Here is a 17,008-nt window from a genome sequence, read left to right on the forward strand (position 1 = left end):
GTAAACTAAGAAAGCAATCAGACTAATTACAAAAATCAATAAAACAGAAATGAAGGTAGCAAGAGAAGAAATGAGAAGAAAATACCTAGAAGAAATAAAGTAATAGTAACATTTTTTTTTTTTTTTTTTTTGTAGAGACAGAGTCTCACTTTACTGCCCTCGGTAGAGTGCCATGGCGTCACACGGCTCACAGCAACCTCCAGCTCTTGGGCTTATGTGATTCTCTTGCCTCAGCCTCCAGAGTAGCTGGGAGTACAGGCGCCCACCACAACGCCCGGCTATTTTAATAGTAACTTTTAATGTAATTAACTCAATAATCTAAAAAGATGATATGGCTGAATAGACTTACAATAAATGAGTTTCTACAATATTAGGTCTAAAGAAAACTCCTTGTAGCTTTATGGACACAAATAGGCTAAAAGTAAAAAGACAAAAAAAACTGCATGCCAACCAAATAGTAACTCTAAGTGGGTGAAATAGCTATAATTATATCGGACAATATACACTTGTGGCCTAAACAGCCAAGAGAAAAATGTAGTAGTAATAGAATAGGCCCCTTTACAAAGAATCCTCACTATCTATTACATATACTCACAAACCTCATTTAGGTATATTACACACCTGTATTATATAAACAAGTATGTATAACATCATTGATTCCAAATATAAGAAATAAATCATGGCAAAAACAAAGGAAGAAACAGCCACGTGGTTATTTTTAATTTTATACCCTAGTTTTTTTTTTTCTTCTTTTTTAAAATTTCAGATTAATATGAGGGTACAAACAATCGGATCACCCGCTGGGCACGGTGGCTCACGCCTATACTCACACTACTCTGGGAGGGTGGATAGCTTAAGCTCTTGTGTTCCAGACCAGCCTGAGCAGAGCAAGACCCCCATCTCTACTAAAAATTGAATAACTGGACTCACAGCGCCTGTAGCTCAAGTGGCTAAGGCACCAGCCACATACACCTGAGCTGGCGGGTTCAAATGTAGCCTGGGCTGGCCAAATAACAATGATGGCTGCAACCAAAAAATAGCCGGGCATTGTGGCAGGCACCTGTAGTCCCAGCTACTTGAGAGGTAGAGGCAGGAGAATCGCTTGAACCCAGGAGTTAGAGGTTGCTGTGAGTTGTGATACCACGGCACTGTACCCAGGTCAACACCTTGAGGCTCTGTCTCCAAAAAAAGAGGCTTATTCTATATATATATATATATGTATGTGTATATATATAGAGAGAGAGAGAGAGAAAGAGAATATATATAAAATAGCTGGGGCAAAAAAAATCACTTGAGCCCAAGAGTTGGAGGTTGCTATTAGCTAAGAAACCAGGCACTCTACCCAGATCAACAGCTTGAGACTCTGTCTCAAAAAAAAAATTAAAAATTAGGTTACAATGTTTGCATTTGTTAGGTAAAGTCCCACTTATAGTTGTGTCCCTCACCCAGGAGGTGCGCCATATACCCTTACATAAAACACCATTTTTAATAATCAATTGAAAGATTAGAAAAAAGATTAATAAGATAACAGACAACTTGAACATGGTGTATTATTTAGACCTAACAAACATGACAGAGGTCTCTAGTCAAAAGTAGCAAAATACTGCTGGCCACAATTTCTCAGGGCTATCATCCTAGCACTCTTGAAGGATGAGGCTGGAGGATTGCTTGAGGACAGGAGAATTTGTGAAGAGCCTGAGCAAGAGTAACACCTCCTCACTAAAAAATAGCTGGACATTGTGGTGGGCACCTGTACTCCCAGGTATCTGGGAGGTTGAGGCAAGATATTTACTTTATCCCAGGAGTTTGAGGTTACTGTGAACTACGATGACACATCACTCTACCAAGGGCAACAGTGAGACTCTATCTCAATAAAAACAATGAAAGGGCGGCACCTGTGTCTCAGTAGGTAGGGCGCCAGCCCCATATACCAAGGGTGGCGGGTTTGAACCTGGCCCCGGCCAAACTGCTACAACAACAACAACAAATAGCTGGCTGTTGTGGCAGGCACCTGTAGTCCCAGCTACTCAGGAGGCTGAGGCAAGAGAATCACCAAAGCCCAAGAGCTGGAGGTTGCTGTGAGTTGTGATGCCACTGCACTTTACCAAGGGTGACAAAGTGAGACTCTGTCTCTTAAAAAAAAAAAAAGAAAGAAAAAATGACAAAGGATTGAACTAGCATTTTTCAAAAAAGATATATAAATAGCCAACAAGCATTAGAAAGGGTACTTAAAATTAGTAACTACTGAAGAAATGCAAAGCAAAATCACAATGAAATATCATACATCGTACTCAGAATGAACACTAAAATAAAATTCTCCCACTGAGAATTTTTGGGTTTTTTTGGGAGGGACAGAGTCTCACTATGTTGCGCTAGGTAAGAGTACTACGGCATCACAGCTCACAGCACTCCAACTCTTGGACTTCAGTGATCCTCTTGCCTCAGCCTCCCAAGTAGCTGGGACTACAGGTACCCACCACAACGCCCGGCTATTTTTTTGTTGCCGTTGTTATTGTTTAGCTGACCTTGGCTGGATTCAAACCGACCAGCAAACCTTGGTGTGTGTCATGAGGGTCACAACCACTGGGCTATGGGTGCCAAGCCCCGCTGAGGATTCTGAAGTGATTATGTGGGCATCTCCAACTTCTCTCAGCCATGATCTGGGGCTGTTCCACCTATCCAGAGACCTGAAGGGAGATACTCATGAAAAAGGAGACAGGCCTGAAGACCTTGGCACTTTTTGTTTGTGTCTCTATATGTTTATATATCTATTTGTGTGTATATGTAAATATATACAGACATGAGAACCTGCAATTGACCACCTCCCTACATTGAACACCTCCCCAAGTTCACCTAATGTACATAGACTGGGCATGCACCACAAGTACTTATTAGCACACTAGGCCAGTTCCTTATGCTAACCACCTATGTGTGTTGACAAGATTTTTACAATCCCTTGAGTGGTCAACTTGCAAAGGTCTACTGTGTTTTTTTGTGTGTGTGGGAGTGTGTGCTTAATACAGTCCTGATAAGCATAACCTAAGCAAGAGATAGTTATAGAATAAAGGCTTTTTATGACAGGCATGGTGGCCCACGTCTGTAATCTTAATCACTTTAGAAGGCCAAGGCAGGTGGATCACCTGAGCTCAGGCATTCGAGAGCAGCCTGAGAAAGAACAAGACCTCTACTAAAAATAGAAAAACTACCCAGACACTGTGGCAGATCTCTCTAGTCCCACCTACTGGGTAGGCTAAAAAGAGAGGATCACTTGAAACCAAGAGTTTGATGTTGCTATGATCTACAGTGCCTCTGAACTTAACCCCAGGGTGATAGAGTGAGACACTGTCTCAGAAAAGTTTATAAGAGTGATTTTGTAACAAGAAAGAATTTAATATATGTTCGGGAATACTGTAACTCCCCAACAACATAGCATATGTAAGAAATGCATGGAGTAGATACCTTTGACTATATTAAAGTTGAGAAATTGGGGCTCAGCCCCTTAGCTCAAGCAGCTAAGGCACCAATCACATATACCAGAGCTGGCAGGTTTGAATCCAGCCTGGGCCTGCCAAACAAAAATGACAATTACAACCAAAAAATAGCCGGACATTGTGGCAGGTGCCTTTAGTCCTAGCTACTTGGGAGGCTGAGACAAGAGAATCGTTTAAGCCCAGGAGTTGGAGGTAGCTGTGAGCTGTGATGCCACATCACCTATCCAGGGCAAAAGCTTGAGGCTCTGTTTCAAAAAAACAAAAGTTGAGAAATTGGGCTCAGTGCTTGTACCTCAGCGGTTAGGGCGCCAGCCACATACACCAGAGCTGGTGGGTTTGAATATAGCCCCCTCCTGCCAAACAACAATGACAACTACAAACAAAAAATAGCCCAGGGATGTGGCAGGCACCTGTAGACCCAGCTACTTGGGAGGCTGAGGCAAGAAAATAGCTTAAGCCCAAGAGATTGAGGTTGCTGTGAGCTGTGATGCCATCGCACTCTACCGAGAGCAAAAGCTTGAGACTCTGTCTCAAAAAAATAAAATAAAGTTGAGAAATTAGAGCATATACAAATTAAACTATTTATCACAGTTCATATAAAGACAATGTTGACGTTAATTTACATGAGTTTTTTTTTATATTTGGGGGAGAGTCTTAAGTGTTCTGATAAAATTTACTGACTATACTTTCTGCAGAATCTTATTCGAAAACTTCATTGAATCAAAAACTATAAAGCAGAAGACATATGCCATCTATTTGAAGTGTCCTGAGGTGCCTGACCCAAATACTAGTACTTACTGCTCACTCTCATATTTTGAACAGGATGCTAAGGCAGTGGTTCTCAACCTGTGGGTTATGACCCCTTTTTAACAATGAAAATACATTTTGGCATTAGGAAGGTTGAGAACCACTGTGCTAAAGAAAAAAAAAAGTTGTTTTGAGGCACAATTTCATTCTGTTGCCCAGGTTAAAGTGCCATAGCATCAGCCTAACTCACAACAACCTCAAACTCCTAGGTTGAAGTAATCCTTCTGTCTCAGCCCCCAAGTAGCTAGGACTACAGGTAACCACCACACTGCCAAGCTATTGTTTTTTATTTATAGTAGTAAAAGGATCTCACTCTTGTTCAGCCTTGTCTTATACTCCTGAACTCAAATGATCATCCCACCTCATCCTCGAAGAGTGCTAGGATTGTAGAAGTGAGACACTATGCCTGCTTAAAGAAAAAAATATATATATATTTTTGAGACAGAGCCTCAAGCTGTGGCCCTGGGTAGTGTGCCATGGCATCAAAGATCATAGCAACCTCCAACTCTTGGGCTTAAACGATTCTCTTGCCTCAGACTCCCAAGTAGCTGGGACTATAGGTGCCCACCACAATGCCTGGCTATTTTTTGGTTGTAGTTGCCGTTGTTGTTTGGCAGGCCCGGGCTGGATTCAAACCCGCCAGCTCTGATGTATGTGGCTGGCTCCTTAGCCGCTTGAGCTATAGGCACCAAGCCTAAAGAAAATTTTTTAAAAATGTTTCACAGATCCTCAAAAATACACAAACATTTTTATGTGCTGAAAATCAATCACATACCAGTCAGATTTTTCAGTCCTGTATAAGCCATAGAAAGTTCTTTCTTTTCACTGTAAACTAGAAAGAACATCACTGAAAACTAAACTCCTTCTAAACATTTAAAAGAAAAGGCCAGGCAAGGGTGGCACCTGTGGCTCAAAGGAGTAGGGCGCCAGCCCCATATGTCGGAAGTGGTGGGTTCAAACCCAGCTCCGGCCAAAAACTGCAAAAAAAAAAAAAAAAAAAAAAGAAATAAAGAAAAGAAAAGGCCAGGCAGCTATAATTCTAGCACTCTGGAAGGGCAAGGCAGGTGGATTGCTTGAGCTTAACCAGTAGTAGTCCAGTCCAAGCAACTGCAAGACTACGTCTCTTAAAAAGAAAAGCTAGCCAGTCATTGTAGTAAGCACCTGTAGTCCCAGCTACTTGGGAGGCTGAAGCAAGAGGATTCCTTGAGCCTGAAAGTTTGAGGTTGCAGTGACTATGACACCACAGAACTCTACCCAGGGTGACAAATTGAGACTCTGTTTCAAACAAATTTGAAAAAATTTAAAAAAGGAATAGGGCCAGGCATGGTGGCTCACATGTAAACATAGCACCTGAGAGGCCAAGGTGAGAGGATTGTTTGAGTTTGTGAGTTTGAGACAAGCCTGAGCAAGAGCAAGACTCTGATTCTACTAAAAAACAGTAAAAATATTAGCCAGGCCTTGTGGAGAAACCTGTACTCCCAGCTACTTGAGAGGCTGAGACTGAAAAATCACTTGAACCAAGATGGTTAAGATTGCTCTGTGCTATGCTGATGCTATGGCAATGCTGGACTGATGGCAACACAGTGAGCCTCTGTCTCAATGAGAAAATAAACATAAGAAATGAAGACAAGAACAGATGTCCCGTTATGTAACAAGAGAAAGAAACCCAGGCTTCCCAGAAATCGTTTCCAATTAAGCTAATCACATTGCAACGTTTGGTCTCCTCCTTCAACTTTGGACCTCTGACCAGCGTTCTCTGCTTCATTCACTCCAACCTACCTGGGTGCTTGACTAGTGTCTGGTGAGTCTTCACCTTCCAGCCTTCTTTCCTTTGCTCCAGACAGGTGATAAGCTCTGGCTTAGAGACAGCAAGCCCTGTTTCATTAGAAAAAAAAAAGATAACAAGACATTTGTTGGGCTTCCCCAGTTAACAATCTAGTACCTTCATAGAGTAGAGAACACAACATTTTAGAGATCCTAAAATAATAATCTAAAAATAGAGATTTCTCACAGAAACTTTAGAACATTTTAAAAGCATTAAAAATTCTCCACTACCCAGTACTATGGAAATAAAAATGGGTACCAGAAACTAGCCTTAAAGGTATGGGCAATAATTCTAAGCCTCTACATTTTTGAAATTACCATCAATGTAGAGAAGAATATAATGCCAAGATAACATGTGGAATATTTTCTTTTCTATACCAAGAACTTATGTTTTCCTTAGAAACAACAATCTGAAACTAATACAGTCAAAGAAGAATCTCCACAAAACCAACCTACAGAGAAGCAATATGAAATGCTTAGTGTACAGTTAAGACATGTGTATGTAAGTTATCCTCACCAAGGAAGACCAGATGTCTGTAGGTCTCTAACATGACATCCTGATACAAATTCTGCTGAGCAGGATCCAGGCAGTCCCACTCATCCATAGAAAATTCTATAGACACGTCTCTGAATGTCAACAGTTCCTGAAAAATATAAATAAATAAATAATAAAATAAAAAAACAATATTTATCATGATGCCACAGGAAGATTTAATTTCATTTTTACATAAATGAGTGGGTGAGAACTTTTGACTTACATGACTAAATGGTATTATGTAATAAGTATAGCAGAGAGATACTCCCTCATGTGTTCTCTAACACTGAGGAAAGAGGATGGGATAACATCCACAACCACAGTGTAGATACTGCGCTTTTTGGCTTTACAATGCAAAAATCAGGCCACCAATACAGGCATGTGGATTCTTGCACCTACTTACATCATACACTATAACCTGTGCATATTTCTTATGTGAAAATATCATGGTGAGGTAAATGGAAGTCCTAAGAGTTTAACGTGTGCAAGCATGAACTGGAGATCTTGTCAAATGAAGTTTTTTGTGTTTTTTGTTTGTTTGTTTTGAGACATAGTCTCCCTATATCGCCCTTGGTAGAGTGCAATGGTGTCACAGCTCACTCCTCTTGGGCTTCAGTGATTCTCTTGCCTCAACTTCCCAAATACCTGGGACTCTAGGCAATGCCCAGCTATTTTCTTCTTGCGGTTTTCACTGTTGTTTAGCTTGCCTGGGCGGGCTGGAACAGGCCAGACTTAGTACATGTGGCTGGCGAGAAACACTGTGCTATTTAACTGCAAGCCTTAAATGCAGTTATTTACTCAGAAGATATTGGGTGAATCTTCATTTTTGAATTTCCAAAAAGCTCAACAGGGATGCCAATATTTCTGTCCCATGACAATATTTTATCACACGTGAGACTGGATTTATCCCAGTTGAATGTTGACCCAGTAAATAACCATTAGAGCCTTTATTTTCCAAACAAGGTATAAAAAGAGAATCTCAGAAGGTGCATATGAGTTGATACTCTCCCCAAAGTACTTAATCATATTCTGATAAAAACCAGTTAAAAAAAATTTTTTTTAAAGTTGAAAGTACAGGCTTAGTGTCTATAGCTCAGTGGCGAGGGCGCCAGCCACATACACGGGAGCTGTTGGGTTCAAATCCTGCCCGGACCTGCTAAACAATGACAACTACAACCAAAAAATAGCCGTCCATTGTGGTAGGCACCTGCAGTCCCAGCTACTTGGGAGAGTGAGTCAAGAGAATCACTTAAGCCCAAGAGTTAGAGTTTGCTCTGAGCTGTGACACCAAGGCACACTACCCAGGGTGACAGGTTGAGACTCTGTCTCAAAAAAAAGAAAAAAAAAAAACACGCTGAAGGTACAGATATCTGCCCTAAATTCTAATCTGTAATGCTATCTTTAAAAACTCTCCTCAGCATCCTAGAAAGCAAGGCTTTTCTAATAATTCTGATTTTGAGAACCTTGAGTTACTTTAGGCCATTCATGCCATCTTCTGTAAACTGCATGTGTGTCACCTTATTTTACACAGCACTGAGGGGGCTTCTGGACTGAAATTTAATGGCACATAGTCCCCTGCTTTGCTAATATATGATGACCCAATATCATCCACACTGGGTAAAATGGGGATCCACTTATTTCCATTCAAAATAAGCACAAAGGCAACATTTAGTCTGCCATCTCATCATGTTGCTCTTTTTTTTTTTTTTTGAGACAGTCTCATTATGTCTCCCTCCATAGAGTCCTGTGGCATCAGAGCTCACAGCAACCTCAAACTCTTAGGCTTAAGCAATTCTCTTCCCTCAGCTACCATAGTAGCTAGGAAAATAGGTTCCCACCATAATGCCCTGGTATTTTATTTTGTTTTGTTTAGCAGGCCCAGGACACTTCAAACCCACCAGCCCCAGACCATGTGGCCAGAGCACTAACCACTGACTGACAGGCACTGAACCCTCATGTTGCTCTTGAATAAACTGCTTTTTTTTTTTTTATACCAACTCTGGTATGCTGAGTTTGGCTTTTGAGAACTGAGTAATCAAACTTGAATTTGAATAAAATTTTGCACTATTTGAGTGAGTCTATGAAATGGCTTCTTCAACAATTCCCCCTATTGTTGGTGTTACTTGTCCCAGACTACAGCAGCACTGAGCTAGAGAACACAGCAGAGTTCCTTCTACTCAACACTTTTTTAACAACACAAATACTGTTGGTCTAAGTTAAGAACACCAATCATAATCTTCAAACACGGCATTGTCTGCTGGACCTTCAAAGATTCCAAGGGCTAGAGAAGGTAGCAGTGTCTGACTAGGGAACTGTATTTAGAATTTGGAACTATAGACTTGGGTCTTGGAGAACTGGGGAGCAAGCTAGTGCCCTGTGTACATCCAAAGGAATTCAGAAAGAAGAAAAATGGAAAAATGGAAATCCTCCAGTACATTAATGCACATCTGTAATTCAGAATATGTTTCTGGGACCGATAATCTCTGTATCAGTTGTAGGTCTAAAGATATCAGGATCATTATATGAGAAAGAGGATTGATTTTTGTCCTATAAATGTACTTTTGAAGAAATCTACAGATTGTCTCCAAAGTCACCCCAATGTCTCTATAAATATGAAAAATTCGTTACAAAGTTTTACAAAGAAGTAACCAACACATAGAGAACATTTTGTAAATGTTTTGTATAATTCCATAATAAATATTTTTTAAATAAAGGTAAACTTAGCTACAATTTCCCCTTTCCCTACCAATGATGACTTTAGGGGTAATTTTTGGTGTGGGAAGTGCCTATGGCTCAGTGGGTAGAGTGCTGGCCCCATATGCTAAGGGTGGTGGGTTCAAACCCGGCTGCAGCCAAACTGCAACATTAAAACAAAAAACAAATAGCTGGGTGCTCTGGTGGTTGCCTGTAGTCCCAGCTACTTGTGAGGCTGAGGCAAAATCTCCTAAGCCCAGGAGTTGGAGGTTGCTGTGAGCTGTGATGCCACTTTACTCTACCTAGGGTGAGAAAGTGAGACTCTGTCTCAAAAAAAAAAAAAAAAAAAAAAAATTGGAGGGGAAACCATGTAATGAAACTGCATTAAAAGGGAGATTGAAAATTGACAGTCGGGGGGGGCAGAGAGAAGATGGCTGACTGAAGCCAGCTTTCCACAGAGGTTCCCATCCAGAAGGAGAGTTAAAGGACAGAAAATTAGCAAGTAACAGGTGGATTTGAGCTGCACCAAGAGAGAAGAATGAAGAACGGACATCAACCCTGTTGAGGCGAGCTGCGACCCCAAGGATACAAACAAAAGGTACAAAATCCATCACCAAGCAGACAGGAGTCCCCTCCCCCATAAGAACAGCTCAGAGTGCCCCACAAACAAATGAGCAGAGTTTAAAGGTCCTCCCACTACACTCCACGGGAGAGACCCTCTAAAAACTGAATCTACCTCCCCTACTAGGGTGCCACAGCATTCTCCTGCCAGGCATAAAACTGTATAAAACTGTATAAATTCGCTACCTGCAACACTGAGCTCCCAGCACTCCCCTCCACTCTCACTCTGACATCTGGAGACCTTTCCAAAAGGAGTCCAGATTCTTGGGTGATTTCTCGAGGGGTGTGGACAGGGCTTAAACTGAAGCTGCTCAGTGCTGACTCTGCCGAAAAGGAGTTAGAAGAGGACCGTTGGCTGAAAGGGAACCACACTGGAGCAGCGGTGCCCAAAGAAGCAGAGCAGCAGCCATCTTCAGGTAACAATAGGGCTCATTCCCGGATATTCTGAAGCCACACCCCTGTCTCCCTGGGCAACCAGAAAAGGCCGGGCATCTACTCAGCTGGCAACCACCAGGGAACAGAACTGGGATGGAAACGCAGGCACCATGAGTAAACAGTTTGCCTGAGGCAGTACCAGACTGGATGGAGGGTGGGGAATAGAAACACACACGCAGATCCCAGAAGTTCCCAGAGCAGGGCTGAACCAGAGGACCGCTTTACTGAGCCTAAGACGCATCTGGCCCTCAGGGGATTGTCAGCCTATAGACAAAGGAAGACAGGGGGCTAGAACTGACAGGTAACCAAATACAAATTTACAGGAGCAAAGACAGGGCCTGAGGCACAGGCTCCGGAAACTCAAAACAGCTTCTCTTCTGCAGGGGAATTTAGCAGGGACAGAAAAAAATTCCTGCAAAGTTGTTCTGTTCTGTTCTGTCAGTAACATCATTCAGGGGTGGGGCTGGAACTGAGTGAACATCCTCCAGCCTCCGTCAAGCACCAGAGGTTGTCAGGCCTCACCTCCCCCTGCCAGATAGAGGCAGAGTGCAGCAGCCTGGCTGAGCAGAAAATAGATTTCCTTGTGATTCTGGCAGGTACAAAACCCTGGAGTATCTGTTCACTACAGGCAACTGGGACACAGCCCTGCCAGACTATCAGTGACTGGGTGTAACAGACGTGCAAGGTTTGGAAGGAGGCATCAACCTTCCCAGACTGATCTATTTGCTGGGTGGGTCCTCCTGACTCCATGGAGCATCAGAGCAAGCCATATCTGAGTAGTCACCAGACCCCTGAGATCCAATTGCCAGAGACTTTTTAAAGTCTCCCATCTAAGACAGGTGCCAACTGAGACAATTGATTTGGATCTTTTGAACTGAGCCAATGGCCCGAGGACTATTCCAGTGGTGCCCTGGGTGTGTGGTTGTAGGAAGGTTTGATTTTCCTTTTCCAATTGTTGCCTGCAGGAGGCAAGGTGACTAATTGTTGGTATTTCTCCACAGCTGAGACTTCAGTCCAGAGTAACTGTTTCACTAGGGTTGAACAGAGACCAGCTGAAAACAAGACAGAACCACTTACCCTCACCATAGGACAATACGGGTACCCAGATTCTCAGGTCATAGCACAATACAGGTCCTTGAAAAAGCTCCAGGGGAAAAACCAAACGGTGTAAAACAATCATGGGGTGGAATCAGCAGAAAAACTCTGGTAACATGAATAACCAGAATAGATCAACCCACCCCCAAGGAAAGATACAGCAGATGTAAATGAAGATCCCATCCATAAACAGCTGGCCGAGATGTCAGAAATCAAATTCAGAATTTGGATTGCAAACAAGATTAATAAAATGGAGGAAAATTTGGAATTAGAAATTTGAGGAGCAATTCAAAAGTCAGAATTAGAAATTCGAGGAGAACTTCAAAAGTTGTGTCAAGAATTTAACGAATTTAAAGACAAAACCACCAAAGATTTTGACGTGCTGAAGCAAGAATTTGCAGCCCTCAAAGATCTGAAAAATACAGTAGAATCCCTCAGTAACAGTGGAGCAAGCAGAAGAAAGGATTTCTGACATTGAAGACAAAGCGTTTGAACGCTCCCCAGCTCTCAAAGAGGAAGAGAAATGGAGAGCAAAAATGGATCATTCTCTCAGATAGCTCTGGGATAATTTGAAGAAGGTTAATATCCACCTCATTGGAATCCCTGAAAGTAATGAAGTGGCTTCGCATGGCACAGAGGCCCTTCTCCATGAAATTATAAAAGAGAATTTACTAGACATGCCAAGAGATTCTGAAATTCAGATAGCAGACAGTTTCAGAAACCCAGCATGACTCAATTCGAAGAAGACATCCCCCAGGCATATCATAATTAACTTTAATAGTGTTAATATGAAAGACAAAATTCTGAAAGCAGCTAGACATAAGAAATCCATCAGCTACAAAGGGAAGTATATTAGAATGACTGCAGATCTCTTTGCTGAAACTTTTCAAGCAGAAGAAAGTGGCCATCAACTTTTAATCTCCTAAAGCAAAATAACTTTTAACCCCAGATCCTGTATCCAACTAAACTGAGTTTCATTTATGATGGACAAATTAAATACTTTAATGACATTCACACGTTGAAGAAATTAGCCATAAGCAAACCAGCTCTTCAGGATATTCTCAGACCTATTCTCCATAATGACCAACCCAATCCTCTACCACAAAAGTAAACTCACTCAGAAAACTTTGACCAAACTCCAACTTCCACACTGGTGAAAGGATTAAAAATGTCCACTGGACTTTTGAAAAACTCAATACACAAAATTTTGCCAGACTTAAAAATATTCTCCATTAATGTAAATGGCTTAAACTGTCCTCTAAAGAGGCACAGGTTAGCTGACTGGACACAAAAACTCAGGCCAGATATTTGCTGCAAACAAGAGTCACATTTTACCTTAAAAGACAAATATAGACACAGGGTGAAAGGAAAGTTATCCATATTTCAGACAAATAGTAATCAGAAAAAAGCAGGTGTTGCAATTCTATTTGCAGATACCATAGGCTTATAACCAACAAAAGTCAGGAAGGATAAGAATGGTCAGTTCATATTTGTTAAAGGTAATACTCAATATGATGAGATTTCAATTATTAATATCTATGCACCCAACAAGGATGCATCTCAATTTATAAGAGAAATGCTAACAGACATGAGCAACTTGATTTCCTCCACCTCCATAATAGTTGGAGATTTCAACACTCCTTTGCAGTGTTGGATCGATGCTCCAATAACAAGCTGAGCAAAGAAATTTTAGATATAAACCTAACCATCCAACGTTCGGATTTAGCAGACATCTACAGAACATTTCATCCCAACAAATTGAATACACATACTTCTCATCAGCCTACGGAACATACTCCAAAATCGATCACATCTCAGGTCACAAGTCTAACCTCAGTAAATTTAAAGGAATATAAATTATTCCTTGCATATTCTCAGACCACTATGGAATAACAGTTGAACTCAGTAACAACAGGAATCTGCATACTCATACAAAAACATGGAAGTTAAATGCTGAATGATAGCTGGGTCAGAGGTGAGATTAAGAAGGAAATTGCCAAATTTTTGGAACAAAACAACAATGAAGACATGAATTATCAGAACCTCTGGGAAACTGCAAAGGCAGTACCGATAGGGAAATTTATAGCACTGCAAGCCTTCCTCAAGAGAATGAAAAGAGAGAAAGTTAACAACTTAAAGTTAACATCTCAAGCAACTGGAAAAGGAAGAACATTCCAACCCCTTACCCAGTACAAGAAAAGAAATAACCAAAATTAGAGAAGAATAAAATGAAATTGAATACAAAAGAATTATACATCAATAAATCAAAAAGTTGGTTTTTTGAAAAGGTCAATAAAATAGATAAAACATTGGATGACCTTACCAGAAAAAAAAGAGTAAAATCTCTAATTTCATCAGTCAGAAATGACAAAGACGAAATAACAATAGACTCTTCAGAAATTTAAAAAATCCTTAATGAATATTACAAAAAATTTTATTCTCAGAAATATTAAAATCTGAAGGAAATTGACCACTATTTGGAAGCATATCACCTTACAAGACTTAGCCAGAATCAAGTGGAAATGTTGAACAGGCCAATATCAAGTTCTGAAATAGCATCAACCATACAAAACTTCCCTAAAAAGCAAAGCCTGGGACCAGATGGCTTCACATCAGAATTCTACCAAACCTTTAAAGAGGAATTAGTACCTATATTACTCAACCTGTTCCAAAATGTAGGAAAAGAAGGAAGACTACCCAACACGTTCTATGAAGCAAACATCACCCTACTCCCCAAACCAGGAAAAGACCCAACCAGAAAAGAAAATTATACACCAATATCACTAATGAATATAGATGCAAAAATATTCAACAAGATCCTAACAAACAGAATCCAGCAACACATCAAACAAATTATACATCATGACCAAGTCGGTTTTATCCCAGGGTCTCAAGGCTGGTTCAATATATGTAAATCTGTAAGTGTAATTCAGCACATAAACAAATTAAGAAACAAAGACCATATGATTCTCTCAATTGATGTGGAAAAAGCTTTAGATAAAATCCAGCATCACTTCATGATCAGAAAACTTAAGAAAATTGGTATAGAAGGGACATTTCTTAAACTGATAGAAGCAATCTACAACAAACCCACAGCCAATGTTGTATTGAATGGAGTTAAATTGAAATCATTTCCACTCAGATCAGGAACCAGACAAGGCTGCTTATTGTCTCCAATTCTCTTTAACATTGTAATGGAAGTTTTAGCCACCGCAATTAAGGAAGAAAAGGTGATCAAGTGTATCTATATAGGGTCAGAAGAGATCAAACTTTCGCACTTCGCAGATGATATGACTGTATATCTGGAAAACACCAGGGACTCTTACAAAACTCTTAGAAGTGATCAAGGAATACAGCAGCATCTCAGGTTACAAAATCAACATTCATAAATCAGTAGCCTTTATATATACACCAACAATAGTCAAGCTGAAAAACAGTTAAGGACATTATTCCATTCACGATAGTGCCAAAGAAGATGAAATATTTGGGAGTTTATCTAACAAAGGACATGAAAGATCTCTATAAAGAGAACTATGAAACTCTAAGAAAAGAAAAAGCTGACAATATTAACAAATGGAAAAACATGCCATGCTCATGGCTGGGAAGAATCAACATTGTTAAAATGTCCATACTACCCAAAACAATATACAATTTTAATGCAATCCCTATTAAATCTCCACTGTCATACTTTAAAGATCTTGAAAAATTAATACTTCATTTTATATGGAATCAGAAAAAAACCTCGAATAGCCAAGACATTACTCAGAAATAAAAACAAAGCAGGAGGAATCACGCTACCAGACCTCAGACTATACTATAAATTGATAGTGATCAAAACAGCATGGGACTGGCACAAAAACAGAGAAGTAGATGTCTGGAAAAGAATAGAGAACCAAGTGATGAATCCAGCTACTTACCATTATTTGATCTTTGACAAGCCAATTAAAAACATTCAGTGTAGAAATGATCCCCTATTTAGCAAATGGTGCTGGGTGAACTTCCTGGCAACCTGTAGAAGACTGAAACTGGACCCACACCTTTCACCATTAACTAAGATAGACTCTCACTGGATTAAAGATTTAAACGTAAGACATGAAACTATAAAAATACTAGAAAAGAGTACAGGGAAAACCCTTGAAGAAATCGGTCTGGGCAAGTATTTTATGAGGAGGACCCCACGGGCAACTCAAGCAGCTTCAAAAATACACTACTGGGACCTGATCAAACTAAAAAGCTTCTGCACAGCCAAGAACATAGTAAGTAAAGGAAGCAGACAGCCCTCAGAATGGGAGAAGATATTTGCAGGTTATGTCTCCGACAGAGGTTTAATAACAAGAATCCACAGAGAACTCAAACGTATAAGCAAGAAAAGAACAAGTGATCCATCGCAGGCTTGGCAAGGGACTTGAAGAGAAACATCTCTGAAGAAGACAGGCGCATGGCTTATAGTCTTATGAAAAAATGCTCATCATCTTTAATCATCAGAGAAATGCAAATCAAAACTACTTTGAGATATCATCTAACTCCAGTAAGATTACCCTATATCACAAAATCTCAAGACCAGAGATGTTGGCGTGGATGTGGAGAAAAGGGAACACTGCTACACTGCTGGTGGGAATGCAAATTAATACATTCCTTTTGGAAAGATGTTTGGAGTACACTTAGAGATCTAAAATTAGAACTGCCATCCCATCCTATAATTCTTCTACTATGTACATAACAAGAAGACAAAAAAATCACATCATAACAAAGATATTTGTACCAGAATGCTTAATGCAGCCCACTTCATAATTGCTAAGTCATGGAAAAAGCCCAAGTGCCCACTGATCCACAATTGGATTTATAAACTGTGGTATATGTACACCATGGAATATTATGCAGCCTTAAAGAAAGATGGAGACTTTACCTCTTTCATGTTTACATGGATGGAGCTGGAACATATTCTTCTTAATAAAGTATCTCAAGAATGGAAGAAAAAGTATCCAATGTACTCAGCCCTACTATGAAACTAATTTATGGCTTTCACATGAAAGCTATAACCCAGTTATAACCTAAGAAAGGAGGAAGGGGAAGGGGGGAGAATAGGCAGAGGGAGGGTGATTGGTGGGATTACACCTGAGGTGCATCTTACAAGAGTATATGTGAAACTTAGTAAATGTACAATGTAAATGTCTTAACACAATAACTAAGAAAATGCCAGGAAGGCTATGTTAACCAGTGTGAAGAAAATGTGTCAAACTGTCTATAAAACCAGTATATGTTGCCCCATGATCGCATTAATGTACACAGCTACAATTTAATAATAATAAATAAAAGAAAGAAAATAGACAGTCCTTCTGTAAGGACTGCCCTCACAAATAATTCATAAAAAAATTTCTTGCTGGGATCCCAAAAGCAAAAACTTGTAAACCTAACTTTTGGTTTGCAGCCCAAATCTATCTCCTAAAACTAAAGTCTGTTTGATTGCATACTAACAATGTTTACCACAAGATTTTCTTCCCGGGTG

General features: G+C 40.2%; 1 protein-coding gene across 1 annotated transcript in view; it reads right to left on the reverse strand.

The window, feature by feature from the left end:
* The window catches only part of LOC128573051 (zinc finger protein 595-like), a 43,023-nt gene that overhangs the window by 8,403 nt on the left and 17,612 nt on the right, over positions 1-17,008 (reverse strand). The window contains exons 2-3 of the mRNA XM_053573274.1: positions 6,640-6,766; positions 6,078-6,173 (exon numbers count right to left, since the gene is read on the reverse strand). Of these exons, the coding sequence (XP_053429249.1) occupies positions 6,078-6,173; positions 6,640-6,766 (223 nt within the window). The remainder of the gene's footprint in view (positions 1-6,077; positions 6,174-6,639; positions 6,767-17,008) is intronic.

Source organism: Nycticebus coucang, chromosome 20 (assembly GCF_027406575.1).
Source record: "Nycticebus coucang isolate mNycCou1 chromosome 20, mNycCou1.pri, whole genome shotgun sequence".
Taxonomy (NCBI): Eukaryota; Metazoa; Chordata; class Mammalia; order Primates; family Lorisidae; genus Nycticebus; species Nycticebus coucang.